The sequence below is a fragment of the Mus musculus genome, chromosome 1 (genome assembly GCF_000001635.26).
Source record: "Mus musculus strain C57BL/6J chromosome 1, GRCm38.p6 C57BL/6J".
Taxonomy (NCBI): Eukaryota; Metazoa; Chordata; class Mammalia; order Rodentia; family Muridae; genus Mus; species Mus musculus.
Window position 1 is genome coordinate 58,092,227 of NC_000067.6, and position 16,404 is coordinate 58,108,630.

Consider the following 16,404-nt stretch of genomic DNA (forward strand, 5'->3'; position numbering starts at 1 on the left):
TAAACTAACCTAAAGTGTTGTTCCTCCCTAAGGGAGACAATCCCTGGAGACACCCATGTCCTCAACTGTCCTAATTAGGATCACAGTCCTACAAAAGACACAATGCTGCCAGAGACCAAGGGTGATCACTATGCAGCACTCGCCTGCCCTGGCTGTGACTGAGCTATATATATATTTGGCAGGGCCTGGGGGGAGGGGTAAAAGGTGTTTTAGGTGCAGCAACTGGTCAGAGCAACCCTCTGAGTCATCTTTTCATCCTCTCCTCAGGCAGCTGCCTTGGTTCATATTTATTTGGATGGCTCTGCACTGGTCTCTCATGGTGGAATTGAGATGGGGCAGGGTGTGCACACTAAAATGATTCAGGTAAGACTACAAACACTGGGTTCTGTTGGGTAGGTCCTCACAAACGTGTTCATGAGAGAAGACCTTGAGCATATTTCTCTGTCCCAAAATAAATGGATAGGAGGCTGTCAGTTTGACAGCTTAAACGTTAAGCTATTAGCAGAAACTGGGTAAACAAGTCAATTCTATTCCCGAATGCCAGAAATGCACATGCCAAAAGATGGGTTTGTTTTACTGCTAAAGAAAGTTCCTGTTTGTTTTCTGCTTCCATTTGGATACATTGACAGCTGAAGTGTCCTTTTCTGAGTTTTTGCTGGGTGGTGAAAAGATGTGTAAATTTTGATAGATTGCAATGTTTCATGCCCCTTTTATATTAAGGGCTCTGAACAATCAATAACATAAATCAAACTTGATATCTCTAGCCAGTGTTTATTAGCAATTCTACTTTAGGGTCCTTCTATTTTGTCTGATTCTCTTCCAATAAAAACTGCTAAGATGTTGCTGGTAGAAGTTCGTTCCTTGTCCTGTTTTTTCCAACTAGCTTTACAAAGAATAACCACTGCTTCCTGACATTGCAAATTCCTAACATTTTCCAGGTATGGTGTGCCTGCCTATAATCCCAGCACTCGGGAGGCTAAGGCAGGAGCATCAAACTCAGGCCAACTTGATCACATAGTGACATCTTGTCTCAAAAATAAAGCAGACAAACAAAAGGACATTCTTAACACACACGACTTTTAATGGCTGCTTGGGAGGTTTATTTGTAATTAACTCTATCCCAGTGACTGAACAAGTCATGAATGTCCCTCAAAATAGACATATGCTCCTCCCAGTGATTGTTTTCTGAAAGTGACCCACCAGGTGAGGAATTGCTGGGTTGTGTGGCCCAAGTATTTGGAATTACTTAATATATATTACTAAATTGTTTTCTATAAAGTATCTGTAGCATTTTACCCTGAACAAACATTTAAGTTGATGAATTGTTGAAAAAATTAGATGATTTTTTTTCCAGGTGAATGAAAGCAAATCCAGTGATGTAAATTAAATGCTTTTTAACTTATAGGGCCTTGGGATGCGTAGGATTGGTTTTGGTTTTATGCTGCTAATACGTGAGAGTTGTCTAGTGACAACTTTTCAGTGAGAGATCAGTAACTTCTTACTTAAGCCAAAGAACTAATGTTGAGAGCCTGTGAGCTTTATCTACTTGCTTTTCTGAGAGCCACTCATTGCGGAAGGGCTCAGGATGCCTGCCTGTGTCCTTGGGCAAGCTGTGGGCAAACTCTACCAAGCATACAGTTAGCCAGAAAGAGATGAATTTTGAATCGACTGGAATGTTTCCAGCACCAACACTATAGACTAAAGCAACCTCTGAGTCCCACGCTGGCCCTCAGCTCCAGCACCATTCTATGCTCCAGTGACACTTGTGTTTCTAAGGGCCATGTACTTCCTGAGAGGTGCTCTGGTCCCGCAGTGTGTCCAGAACTGTGCGTAGAAACCAAGCAGCCCCTGTTAGAGTGGTGTCCACTTTGCTAGAACTTTGCAAAGCTCAGGGTGTTGATGTCATTAGTGCAGAAACTTGAAGCCTTTCCCCTGCACTAGCCTGGAGCCTTACTGCATTCTCCTGATGTTATTTACATGAGCATCATCAAAGGAAAAGGGAGTGTGTTTAAAACTCGGAGTCCAGACTAGCTACTAGGATTTTAAAAGAGGGAATTTTGTACCTGAAGGAATTCATGGTTCTGCTCCTTTATCCCCGTCTTGCGTATGAAGGCTGCACACACGTGCTATGCCAGCCAGGCATGTGCTGCAACTAACCAAAGTGTTTGAAATGAAACCACCTTTAAAATTCTAGGTGGTCAGCCGGGAACTAAGGATGCCGATGTCCAGTGTCCACCTGCGTGGGACAAGCACAGAAACCGTCCCCAACACAAATGCCTCTGGAGGCTCTGTGGTGGCAGATCTCAATGGACTGGCAGTAAAGGTAGAACTCAGTGCAATGACATCATTCATTAACCCTTCCAGGTCAAATGCACAGCTGGAGATCAGAAGAGAAGAGTCATTCATCTCTTAGCATCTCTTCCATCCAGGGCAGGACAGGAGCGCAGACCCAGCAGATGACAAAGCACTCAGCAGTTGGGCAGCAAGTCCTTGTAATTTCACCCCCGACACCCCAGTATCCTCCTCCTTCTGTGTTCAGTCAGCCTCCTACCTCTTGCCAGGGCCTTTGGATGATGTTCTCTCTCCATTGCCTTTCACTCTGGCTTCTTGAAAACTTAAATGTGCCCAGAAAATTAGTGCTTTACAACTGGTGGTTGGCGATTCACAATGGTCCGTCTGTTAAGTCTTGATCTTGACCTAGGGTAATATGTAAGGCAATTGTCTTTCAGACCAGTACATGTCTGACAGGCTCACACACAAGAGGCATCCCTGCATGCAGCCTTTCATGTCATCCTCTACTGCCTTGATACCCTACCCCTCTTTACTCCTATGTACTTCCAAGATAACTCTGTGGGATGCTACCCGATGCTGTTCTGACACTGATGTTTTCATGAAATTAATAGAACTTTAACTTAAAATCATTTACAGGATGCCTGTCAGACCCTTCTAAAACGCCTTGAACCCATCATCAGCAAGAATCCTCAGGGAACTTGGAAGGATTGGGTGAGACTCATTGGCTCTCTATGTATTATCATCAAAACTAACAAGATACAGAATGGGGTGTGTGTGTGTCTGTGTGTGTGTGTGTGTGTGTGTGTCTGTGTGTGTGTGTCTGTGTGTGTGTGTGTGTGTGTGTGTGTGTGTCTCTGTGTGTGTGTGTGTGTGTGTGTGTGTATACTATGTTTGTGGAAAGGACAACTCAAAGACACTGTCATTGCATGCTACAACTCCTGCTGTAAGCTATGATTGATGGACATTCCTTCCTGTGGAACCTAAGTGTTTCCTGAATAACAACTGTTTGCTCTTTTCCTTTGCATTCACTGTTCATAAAATAGAAAAAAAAAGCAGTGCTGGGATCATTTTGTAATACTCACATAGACACTCATTTAGAGATGGAAAACCAGAGGCTGGAGACATGGCTCAGAGGTTAAGAGGACTATGTTGCTCTTCCAAAAGACCTGAGTTCAATCCCCCAAAATCCACGTGGCAGCTCAGAACTGTCTCTAACTCCAGTTCCAAGGGATCTGATGCCTTTTTCTGTCCTCTGCAGATACTGGATAAGCATACATGGTACACAGACATACCGGCAGGTGGAACCACCCATCCACGTAAAGATAAAACAAAGTAATTTATCAAACTCAAATAGGAAACCAAGCCATGGGTTATGATCTATACAAATCATAGAAACCCAGTGGACCAGAAACATCCACCTGCTCCTTCTGATACACTGGCAGTCTAGTTAGAGGGAAAGACACACATTCTAACACCAGCTAGCTAACTTTTCAAAATGTCAGGTTATTAAGTGTTAGATGATATGGAACATCTCACCCAACCCTGGCGCAGCTGTCATGCTGACTGCTTTAGATTATTAGCTGTGCAATATCAAAACATAGGTTTGGCAATGTGTTATGTAGAGTTCTGCTTGGAAAGATTTCAGGGCTGAGGTTCCTCAGTGTGGGCATGCATGCTTGGAATTCTGGTGGCTCAATTCAGTCACCCACATCTCACGTGAAAGCTCCTGCTACTTCATTAAGGCTCACAATGTAACCAATAATTAGCGGAATATGAAACTTTACAATCTGTTCTTGGCATCTTTGTCTTTCCCCTGCCTAGTGTTTCCTGAGCCCAGAAAGGTTGAAATGGCTGTCTTAAACCAGGAGTACCCTCTGTCGTCATCCTTTGCACAACACTGGCCTTGCATCCCTTGCATGACAGACAGCCACCTCTGTTGCAAGGCTGTGCCTTATACCATTCCTATACCATGAGAATTTGGACCTGACCTTTGTTTTTCTGTTTAGTAGTCAGCTATATGTACTTGCAGAAACGGGAGACCATTTGATATAATTGGTACAATTTAGCAAAATCACTTCTCTCAACTGAAACTGCTATGGATACACTATATAAAATTAAACATCCAACCATTGATTCCAAAAAGTGGTCACGTTAATAGCCTAAGTCCTTCCAGGTAACTAAATGGATCTCTCCATAAGCAGACCATGGTGGCCATTATAGTTCAGGTTATGAGCATAGCATATCATGGCTGACATTTATTACAACCATATGCATTGAGTACTCCGTGGATGCTTATGTAGGTGGGACATGAGGACAGATAATGATCCATCTTGGGCCTTCATCGTTATCGCCTTACTTAACACATAGTACAGATAGAACTAAACTCCTGAACAGTTCTTTCAGGAGTCTTTATCACACCATGTTCTGTTGGTCCCTCACAGGCCCAGACTGCTTTTGACCAAAGCATCAGTCTCTCGGCTGTTGGATATTTCAGGTGAGCTTAAAGAAAAATTTCAGTACTATTTGCAATTCTGTTTCCCAAAATGGCTCATTACCCTCAGTTAGCCTGGTTGGTTTTAAAATGAACTTATCTGCTAGTTAATCCAGGTATCCAGAAAGACCTTTTCTGGGGAAAATATTTCCTATGGGGAAGGTGATTCGGATCACACCTTGGCCATGTTGTAGCTTTCTGGGAATTTGTGCTTGGAATCCACAAGCAGGGACCTTTTGTTGACAATGTCATTTGTCCCTAAAGTGAGGAGACAACAGGAGGGTCTGGATGGTTGGAATTAAGCCAAAAGAAGATAGGCACCTCCTAGATTGCAGAGAGAGAGAGAGAGAGAGAGAGAGAGAGAGAGAGAGAGAGAGAGAGAGGAACTGTGGAGCCCTGAGAACTACAACCTCTACGAAAGCATTTGTTAAACATTTCACAGAGAGCGCTTACTGAGCCAGAGAGAGAGGCTGCAGGCAGATAAACCCCATGTTTGGCATAAGATGTAGATCGAATCCCCCAATCTGATAACCACAGAAGACATGATCCAGTGTGTGCTAACAGCAACAGGGTCATCATAGGAGTCCAAAGTTAACCTCAGGAGTAAGCTTTGCCACTCAGGATAAGTAGGTGTTTTTAATCACGCAGTTCAAAGTGAACAAGCTGTGTTTATCGGACGCATTTTTGAGCATGTGTTATGTGCTGTAATGTATATGGGATATGTGCATATCCCTGTAATGCATATATTCTTCAGACTGGCCCAGCTTCCATCTGGCTGGTTTTGTCATCATTGTGACTGTGGGACTTGATCATATTACGGAACAGTACTCCTCAGCCCCTCTGCTCTTTCTTTCAGGGGTTATGAGTCGAATATAGACTGGGAGAAAGGGGAAGGTCATCCCTTCGAATACTTTGTGTTTGGAGCTGCCTGCTCAGAGGTTGAAATAGACTGCCTGACTGGGGACCATAAGGTCAGTCCCACCGGGGAGTGTCTTCTGACTGTACCTGTGAGATGCTTATATTCCACACATGCTGCCTACAGGAGGGAAGGAAGGAAGTTGGGTGTATGGCAACAGCACCATGTGTTTGCCCTAAGGGCGATTTCTCATCAGTTGCCTTAGTGGTATAATCTCTTCCATGGAAAACAGTAACACTTCTTCTTGTGTGTTTTTCTTACCCACTTTTTACTAAAAATTGGAAAGAAACCACTTCAAAACACCTGAAAGAGGTTTCTGTGTAGGCTGTTGTCAACTAGCAATCCTGACCTCTTATGAAAAGTGTCTTAGTGTGATGTTCTTGAAGGACACCAGAAGTACACAGAGCTTGCTAACAAGCACCAAGGGCCACCTTGGGACAGACAGTGGCCAACCAGGGCCCTCTCCTTAAAATAGCTGAAGTGCCATCTTATACTTTTAAAGGAGCTGTCAAGTCACTCTTGTGAACACACATGCACACCAGCTTCAAGGACTCACTCAGCTTCCTGTCTGCACCTGGCCTTCAGTGGTGAAGAAAATACTCACTGGTCATTATACAGTAAAAATTCACAGATACATCAACTGGGATTGCAGTAGCCTTTATAAATGTCTGGTGATCAAGTTACTAATTTAGTGCCCATCTGCTCCAAAGCCTACCTGGAAGCAAGTTCCAGCTTTTGATAGTTCCGAGTTCCCTTTGTGTCTATATTCTTAGATAGTTATCAAGCATAATTTTTCATTTAATATGTTCTCAGCATGTGATTTTTAAAAAGTATAGACAGCCTCATCTTTGAAATTATATATACCTTTATTGATCCTCCCTATTAGAATATCTGGTTTGCCTGGATTCTAACTCAGATCGTATCTCTGGGAGGAACTTGAAACTGAGGAAAAGAACAAACCACTTCAAGTATGATTTGGGCTGGTGTGGCTGTCCCAGTCTGTGCTGAGAGTTCTCTCATGCTAACAATTCCTGAATCCCCTTTCTCTCAAACAAAAACTTGGTGGAAACACACTTGTTTAGATTTGTTTAGCTTTGTTAAGAGCTAAGAGCAGGAATAATTAACCTGGTATTGGTTCAAGCTTTTGTTGTTTGTTTGTTTGTTTGTTTGTTTTAGTATAATTGGATCTTTCCTGGCCAGTAAATGCTTTTTGATGCAGTGACCTAAGTTGCTAGACACCCCTAATCACCAAAGGTAGACCTAGGACAGTAGCTCTGAGTCTCACACTAGTGAAAATTAAAGACATGGACTCTCCTGGGAATATGCAAAGTAGAAGCACAAATTACAAAGAGAATTTCAGAACAGTGAAAAAGTAAGGGGAAGTGAGAGGCTCTTCAGAGTGGAAAAGTTTCCAAATGGGAAGAAGCCACCACACTTCTTTGGCAGGGAGTTTCTACAAGGTCAGGGTAGGGGCTGGAGGGGGTCTGGGTAACTGCTGTGAGATTGGTTAGTTCTCTGGGAGTATCATAGGCTAAGCCAATGGAAGGTCCCCAGTGAATGTCCCTCTAGCCCAGCCATGGAGATGTTGATGTGTTGCCACCCAGTTAGGGTGGTGGAGGCCCCACCCACCTTATCCATCTCTGGCCCATGCTTTTTCGATACTGGCCTTTACTTTCTGCTAACTGTTATCCTTGGGTGGCATTGCCATGGTCAACTTTAAAGGTGTTTTGCTGGGGGTTAATTAGACTATGTTTTTTTCCCACATGGAAAAAAGCCACCAAACTTCTTTGGCTAGGGGTTTCTACAAGGCCATGTGTCTTAGTTAGGATTTTACTGCTGTGAACAGACACCATGACCAAGGCAACTCCTATAAGGACAACATTTAATTGGGGCTGGCTTACAGGTTCAGAGGTTCAGTCTATTATCATCAAGGTAGGAGCATGGCAGCATCCAGGCAGGCATGCTGCAGGAGGAGCTGAGAGTTCTCCATCTGCATCTGAAGACTGCTAGCAGAATACTGGCTTCCAGACAGCTAGGACTAGGGTATTAAAACCAACACGCACAGTGACACACTTACTCCATCAAGGCCACACCCCTTAAAAGTGCCACTCCCTGGCCCAAGCATAGACAAACTATCAATCACACCATCGTTGGGACTGAAGGAGGTCTGGGTAACAATCATGTAAATATAAGAACAAATTAGACTTCATTCTTATATTTATGTGACCAGCTTGTAGCTTTACCACAACAGAGTTAAGTCTCTTAATGCCACCAAGATGCAGCTGCAGTCTTTCTTGATTGCCTCCTAGTCAGCTCCCTATCTATCGAGTAGTCTGCCATAGGGGGAGGTTTCTTGTAAGAAGCCATCCTTACTTACAGTCTAGTCTGTTGCAGTCAGCTGCACATGGGACATGGGAAAGGGCGGAAGTGCCCTACCCCTGTGTTCCTCAAGGGTGGGGGTGGAGGGATGGCGAGTAGGCATCGAGGCTGACATGGCCATCCCAGTGTCCTGTCTCTCCTCTGTCTACTTAGCTTGCTTATCTCATTCCCAAACACAAGCCCCCTTACTCTGCATGTGGTCCCGACATTGCTGTTCTGAATCCTCCATCTTCCTTTTAACTCCAGCCTCTGTTATCACAGTACCAACATGGGCCCTTTCTCTTACTGCCTGTGGATATCGCTCTTGTATCAGTATGCACTTTCAAGATATGTTCTAAAGTGTATTCAATCTACCTTTTGGGTTTTTTTGTTTGTTTTTTGTTTGTTTGTTTGTTTGTTTTCAAGACAGGGTTTCTCTGTATAGCCCTGGCTGTCCTGGAACTCACTTTGTAGATCAGTCTGGCCTCAAACTCAGAAATCCGCCTGCCTTTGCCACCCGAGTGCTGGGATTAAAGGCGTGCACCACCACACCCTGCTCAATCTACCTTAAGAGATGTGCAATATTGGTAACCCAAGGTAGGCATCACCCATACACAAAAGGCCAGCATGTGACGACAGTCCACTGAATGTCCTCCCTGGAGGCCTGTTTCATGAGCCATTCTCATGTTGATAAAACCGTCTTCCTGAAAATTTCCCCAGATTTTGAACCTATATCTGTACAGTAGATGCATCTGTATGGCTATCTATTGCTATATAATAAATCACCCTTGAAGGAGACCCCAAATAGAAGGGGTTTGCTCTCAGACAACTGATTAGGCACAAACCACATCCAAACACCTGCTTTCACAGAGGGACCCTTTATTAAGCAAGGAAGAGAAGTTAAAGTGGCTGCCTTCTGGCTCAGGCAGAAAAATGGCAGCCAATGACCTTGCAGGTATAACTTTCAAGAAGAGAAAAAGGGGAGGCCCGTGTTAGAATGGGCTAGGATGTGACTACCAAATGGAGGAGCTCATTAAGTGTCTTCTTAGAAGAAGGCTACCACACAACCCAGACCCACTCTCCAGTCCTATCAGAAGACAGTGACAGAGATCCATAAGCTCTTTTTGAAAGTAGGACCTTCACTAACATTAGACTTTAGAGAACAACATTCACATCAAAGAATCCACAGATCCGTTGGAGGACGGAGGTGTTACCAACACTCAGGTAGGGCCTTCTCCTCTCTGCATTTTTAGGCTATCAGAAAGCAAGCCATAAAGGCAGACTTATTCTCTTCCCACCCCCAAAATGAAAGTTCTACTGCAATAGACAGCAGTTTAGCCATTTGTTTTGCAGACACTTCCTGAACTCTGTGTTTCAGTAAATGTCACTAGGCTGGGTGGACTCTTTGTATTAGTTTGGAAAGTAGCCATAGGGTTTCGCAAGAAGAGTTTTGAAGGCCAAAGATACTGGATTTTGCTGTTTCACTGTTTGTTATGGTAGATTAAATTTAGTCTCTTGCATCACACAGCTTGAAGCTAATCAAAAGCAAATGAATATTTTATTCTACCTTTTCCAAGGAAAACAAAGTGCTTAATCTGGTTAAGAGTATTTGTGTGGGGGCTGGAGGCATGACTTGGTGGTTAAGGACACTTGTTGCTCTTGCAGATGACCCAAGTTCAGTTCCTAGTACACACATCGTGGCCTACAGCCATCTGTGACTCCAGTTTCAAATGATATGACATTCTTCTGGCCTCTGTGGGCACCAAACATGCACAGAGAGCCCCATAAATACATGTAGGCAAATACTCATCCACATAAAATAAAAAGAAAGGAAGAAAGAAAGAAAGGAAGAAAGAAAGAAAGAAAGAAAGAAAGAAAGAAAGAAAGAAAGAAAGAAAGAAAGAAAGAAAGAAGAAATTCAGAATAAGGGCAGGGAATAGAGCTCAATTAATGGCTGTTTGCCTAGGATGCCTGGGACCCTGGGTTTAATTCTCAATACTATATAAACCAGGCTCCGTGGACTCTGTCTTTAATCAGTGGAGGAGCAAAAGGCAGGAGGATCAGAAGCTAATGGTTATTCTTAGCTACATATCAAATTCAGAGCCAACCTGTGCTACATGAGACCCTATCTCAAAATAATTTTTTTTAGGTAATAAACTTTGTCTCATAATAAAATCTTTGTTGCTTCTTTATCATGAAATAACATGGTCCAAAGAAAGACTTTATCCCAAACCCAGTCAAGATATATTTCCTCAGCTTCTCTGTGAGTTATCTGCATTAAGATGATTTTTTTTTTACTAGAATATCAGAACAAACATCGTGATGGATGTTGGCCACAGCATAAACCCAGCCCTTGACATAGGTCAGGTATGTGTAACTCTTTTGCCTTGTTTCCTGTTTGTGGGGCAGAAACTGCTTCGAGGTCTGAAGAAAAAAAAAAAAACATCCACTTACTGGTCACCTGATTCTTCCGCCCCTTTCGTCAAAATCTTTCTCGTTAAACCAGCTGCAGAACTCGGTGTTCTTAACAGTTACAAAAAGGGAAGAAACAGTGCTTTGGGTAGTTTGGAAAGATGCATACGATCTGACTGGAGACCTTGCAAAAAGCAAGAGCAAACCTAGAAATGGTCAGTGGGCCTGAAGCCTGAGGAATACAGAGGAGATAGCACTAAAAACTGAGCCTCAAATACATACATACATACATACATACATACATACATACATACATACATACAGTAGGGGCTCTACCTTAAAGTTTGATTTTTCTGGCAGACATGGGACACTCGTGGAGTCTTCACGGAGTCTTCACACAATTGTGTGCTTACACCTGTGGGGATTCAGCCCACTACCATCCAGTTACAGCATCCTGTAACATCTCTCCAGTTGTGGCATATCACTGGGAATGGGGGGAAATGTATAGAGTAGAGACACAGAAGGCAGATTCAGGGGCTAGAGAGATGACTCAGTGGGTAGTGTTTACCTGGATATCAGAAGTCAGATCCCCAACACTCAGTAAAAGCCAAATATAGCAACACACTTCTATAATCTCATCACCAGGGCAGGACGGAGACAGATTCATTCCTGGAACTTGCTAGAATTCATCTTGTGGAATCAGTGAGCTCCAAGTTCAGTGAATTATTGTCTCAAATAAATAAATAAAGTAGAGGGAAATACATGAAAACACTGGACGTGGATCTCTGGCCTCTACACGCATATACACAAATGTGCACATTCATACACAATGTGCATGCATGCTTGCATCTACACACACACACACACAATACAGGGGGTGGGGGGATTGGGAGAATTTAATACAGACCAGGTAGGTAGACTAGAATGATCAAAGATGCTCAGTTGGAAGAAGAGTAGAGGGAATCAACCTAAATAAAGATATGTGACCCAGTCATGGGGCTGGGGGAAGAGAAGGGAAGAGGCTCTGATTGATAGAGAATTGACAAAAACAAAGTCTTAGCTTTGTGGTTGGAGGTGACATAACCTGGGAGATTGTGTGGCATACGAGCATGATTTATCAAACATCATGACCCATCCCTGTTACTTTTGGTTCCTGTGGCTAGGAACATAGCCATTTCAAAGCTGTAGAGAAGGTTTAGAGAAAACATAGCTGAAACCCTTCGTGTTATAGGGTGTAAATGAGCCTAGCAATAAAAGCCAGACAGCTTAGGAACTGTTGTGTTTGGTGAGATGGAGGGGTTCCCCAGTCCAGGGAACCTTTCCTTACTATGTTGGGTCTCTTCAAAGTCAGCCAGAGAAGGGGTTCATCTGTCTCATTGGTTAAAAAAAATGAAGGTATGTGGATAGGCCCTTGAGAAGTCATCTGGAGTTACCACGTCAATAGCTAAGCCAAGACTTAAACCCATGTCCTTTCAATTGGAATTTAGCACTGAATGGAACTAGGTGGACTTCTGGGGATACTCTCAAAGACACCCTGGAAGACCCCCAGAACTGTATTTCCAAGGTCAGACAAGCAGAATGCTGTTGAAATGATTCTGGCTCTTTTGCCTCCTCTTCTCTCAGGTTGAAGGTGCATTTATTCAAGGAATGGGACTTTACACAATAGAGGAGCTGAGTTACTCTCCTCAGGGCACTCTATACAGTCGTGGTCCAAACCAATACAAGATTCCTGCCATCTGTGACATCCCCACGGAAATGCACATTTCTTTTTTGCCCCCATCTGAACACTCAAACACCCTGTATTCATCTAAGGTAAGTTCTGCTCTGCAACTAATTAGGTCCATGCTCATTTGATATCTATAGGATGGAGACACATTGATCTACTTGGGTGTTTGGTGTTTTTACAGTGATTACAGAAGACTCCTTATTAAACATTCTAATTATAAAATGACAACATGGTAAAATGCTTCAGATATTCCCAGTCTTGGAGCCTAACAAACTATCAGACTCCATTTGACTTTTTAAATACAATAATTACCACCATGCTTATATATGATCTCTCTATTTGGAATCATTTTCTTGAGCTAGAATCCTAAGTATGAGAATATCAAGATAAGTGCTTAAATTATTTTTTCAACAACAATTTACTTATGGCAGTCTGTAGGTTATGTATGTATATAATTAATATGTACTGTGTATACATATACACATATATTCAGACAGGGAGGGGCAGTTTGTGTCATAAACTACATGGCTCATTTCTCTCCAGGGCCTGGGAGAGTCTGGGGTGTTTCTGGGATGTTCGGTATTTTTTGCCATCCATGATGCAGTGAAGGCAGCGCGGCAGGAGAGAGGCATCTCTGGACCATGGAAACTCAACAGTCCTCTGACTCCAGAGAAAATCAGAATGGCCTGTGAAGATAAGTTCACCAAAATGGTATGCTACACCCAAGAGAAAAAAAAAAATCTTCATTTCTGTCCACTTGGCTTTATGGCCAAGTTTTTATTAAAAAAAAAAAAAAAACACGATTGCTGTTTTTCCATGGAAAATGACAGGAACTCGGTAGGGCACGTGAGCGGGATAGAACGGCTCGTGAACGTGGCGCTTTTTTCATCAGCCTGGCCTTGCTTGGTCTCCCATGTGCTCGGCTCCTTATCACTTGAGTGGACAGAAGACTCGGTCTCTCAGTCTAATGTTTCCCCTTGTTTCTCGCCTTTTCAAGGATATCTGAATCAGGCTAGGAGGTCAGGGGCTGTGGCCTGACCCTGGGACACCAGGCTGAGAATAAAGGCCATTCTGTTACATCCCATGTCCACTGTCACCTGACAGGCACTGGGGAAGTGTGATGGAAAGGTTCCTCCCACCATAGGGTCCCTGAGCATGGCTTTCTTTATAGCCCCAAATTACACATCATAGTGATATATAAAAGCACAGAAACGTGGCGTGAGTGCTCAGCAGGGACTCTCTTGTGGCTACACTATAAGTTTTCTTCTCCTGTGTGTCTCCCTCCCCCTCCCCTTCCTTGCAGACTGGTCATGGTACCCTCCACCTCACACTGGAGAAACAGACACTGGCTCCACGGTCCCTTAGTCTCTCCTGGTAGGGTTGAAACTCTCCAGGCCCCTCCTAGATCCCCTCCAGGATGCCTCTGCACGTCACATGATGTTATTCTCAGCTGTCATTGGCCCCTCTGTTCATCACGTGATGTACATTCTCTGATCTCATTGGCCCAGTTGCCTGCGGTGCTTTCGCCTGCGTTATCTTGTTATTTTTTTAAGCTAAGTCACATTTTTCTAAGTTATAAGCATCCAGATTTGTTCTTTCATTCTAGATCCCAAGAGATGAGCCTGGATCCTATGTTCCCTGGAACATACCTGTGTGAGTCAAACATGAACCTCTGGAGGAATTGGCTGAGCAACTACAGACCGTACCTCCTGCCTGCTCTGCTCTAAGATGCTAAATGCGAAAGCCAGAGTTTCACAGCCCAGAATCATCTACAGCACTGCTTTACATGAAGCCGACTCGGAAGATTCTCTTGAGGATACTCCAGATACACCTGAGCAATTATAAATCATATATTAAATTGCACAAATATTTAAATCGTTTGCTCTAAGGTGGTTTCAATCATTATTCTGTCCCTTGGATCCGTCAAGCTAACTGGACTATATGACACCTGAGCAATTATAAATCATATATTAAATTGCACAAATATTTAAATCGTTTGCTCTAAGGTGGTTTCATTCATTATTCTGTCCCTTCGATCTGTCAAGCTAACTGACAACTTGTCTGTGGTTCACTTTTAGTTTGTATACACCAGCAGAAGTTACATTATCTAACAAATGAAGGTTTTCATAGATAATTTCTTTCCTGTTGTAAACTGTAAGTTCAGTGTTTGCATTTGTCCCCGAGAGTCGTCATCCATCCTACTTCTCTTGTCTGAGCAAATACAAGCCCCATATCTAAAGAGTCTCTGGGACCACAGAGTTCAGGAGAAGATAGACAGATGAACTTCATCAAAACTACAAAGGTGGCAACAGCATTTCCACCTCTCAGGAGTGTGACTCAAGAGGGTCTAGAGTCCAAGACCAGCCTGGGCTATGGAGCAAGACCCTGTCCCAATAAAATAAAGCTTAAGGATACAGGTGGTGGTAGAATTCTGGTCTAATGTATGCAAAGCTCTTGGTTCACTTCCAGCACAGGAAAAAAGAGAGAAGGAGGCAAGGGAGGGAGAGAGGGAGGGAAGGGAGGGAGGGAGGGGAGGAGAGAGAGAGAGAGAGAGAGAGAGAGAGAGAGAGAGAGAGAGAGAGAGAGAAAGAGAGAGAGAACTACAAGACAAAAATATTTGCAAATATGTGGCAAAAGTTTTATGTTAAGAACATTTAGAACTTATTAGTTAAAGAATGAATGACTGTTCATATTCTTTTAATGGACTATGAAGAGAGTATTCAGAGACATTTGAATGTCCAATCAGCACATGAGAAGATGCTCAGCCTTGTTTGTCCTTGAGAAATGTAGGTCAGAGTTGTAGTGAGACACCATTCACATACACTGTGACAGCTGGCTGGCATTGAAACAACGGGCAATGGATGGTGTTTGAAGGAGATGGAGACACTAGTGTTCCTATCCGTTGCATGGTGCAGCCACTGGGGAACAGTTGGGCAGGTAAAACATTAAGCAGAATTTGCATATGATTCTTAAAACATTTTCACAGAAAAATCTACACACAAACACTCAGAGCATTGTTCACAATGCCTGAAAGGTAGGAGAATGCTTCTTCAACAGCTCAACATTTAATAATTAATATGCAGTACATTCACAAAAGTGAATTCGTTCAGTCCTTTAAAGGCATGAAGTATGGATACACACTACAGCACATGTGAATGTTGAGAACATTATGTGGATGAAAGAAAATAAACAAAGAGGACATACATATTCCATCTATACAAAAGATCCCAAATTGACAATGTCTCAAAGATGAAGTGGGTAGGTGGTTGCTAAGGGTTGAAGGGACAGAGGGCCTGACTGCTCATAGCACAGGGTTTCCATGGGTGGTGATTTGTACACAGCACCTACCCGAGCCTTGTACTTTGCCATCTGTTACTGTGATAAACACCACAATGAACAGCAACCTGTGGAGGAGAGGTCCTGATCACAGGTGCTCTTTAAGGGCAGTAAGGAGCCAGAACTCAAGCTAAACCAGAGGCAGAAACCATGGAGGGGTGCTGCTTGCTGGCTTGCTCTCCATGGCTTGCTGGACCTGCTTTCTTATGGAATCCAGGACCCGCAGGCCAGGGCTGGCACTGTCATAGTGCTCTGGGCCCTTCTACATCCATCAACAATCAAGAAAATGCCCTAGAGTCTCGCCTACAAGTCAGTTTGACTGAGGCAATTCCTCAGCGGAGGTTCCCTCTTCCCAGATGATGGTATGTCACATCGAGAAAAACTAACCAGCACATACATTAAAAGGATAAATTTATAATAAGTTTGTGGGCTTTATCCTAGACATTTCTCTAAGTATCTGTAGAGAGAAACAAAACACTCAGAAAAGTTGTACCTGGCGGTCTGTAGAGCTAGGGACAAGGACTTGACCTCGTAATCTGATGAATGTGGGGCACAGAGGTAGCATGAACTGTGCTCTGACTTAAGGGTTCCCCGAAGATTGTCATGTCAGACGGCAGGAGGACAGGGAAAGCACTCTGCTTTCTCCCCATCTCCTTAGCTGCTGCCTCCCTTTGTGCCCCTTTCTCCCTTCCCCTGCAGCCAATCCCTACAAGTGTAGGATTCCGAAGACTTGTTGACCCTTCTTTCTCATTACTCCACACTGTTGCTGGCCGGGGACTGTCACCCCCATGGTTACAGCTGATGCTACTGCTGCGGCTCTGAGTCGGTATCCTTGAGGCTCCTTCGGTATCAGGGAAGGTTCAGACAGGGTCT

The 16,404-nt window shown here is 43.5% G+C and overlaps 1 protein-coding gene across 1 annotated transcript in view; it reads left to right on the plus strand.

The window, feature by feature from the left end:
• Positions 1–14,184, plus strand: part of Aox1 (aldehyde oxidase 1) — a 76,602-nt gene extending 62,418 nt beyond the window's left edge. The window contains exons 27-35 of the mRNA NM_009676.2: positions 268–363; positions 2,195–2,323; positions 2,929–3,003; positions 4,734–4,786; positions 5,640–5,754; positions 10,359–10,424; positions 12,093–12,281; positions 12,739–12,906; positions 13,802–14,184. Of these exons, the coding sequence (NP_033806.2) occupies positions 268–363; positions 2,195–2,323; positions 2,929–3,003; positions 4,734–4,786; positions 5,640–5,754; positions 10,359–10,424; positions 12,093–12,281; positions 12,739–12,906; positions 13,802–13,852 (942 nt within the window). The 3' untranslated portion in view covers positions 13,853–14,184. The remainder of the gene's footprint in view (positions 1–267; positions 364–2,194; positions 2,324–2,928; positions 3,004–4,733; positions 4,787–5,639; positions 5,755–10,358; positions 10,425–12,092; positions 12,282–12,738; positions 12,907–13,801) is intronic.
• The last annotated feature ends 2,220 nt before the right edge of the window (positions 14,185–16,404 follow it).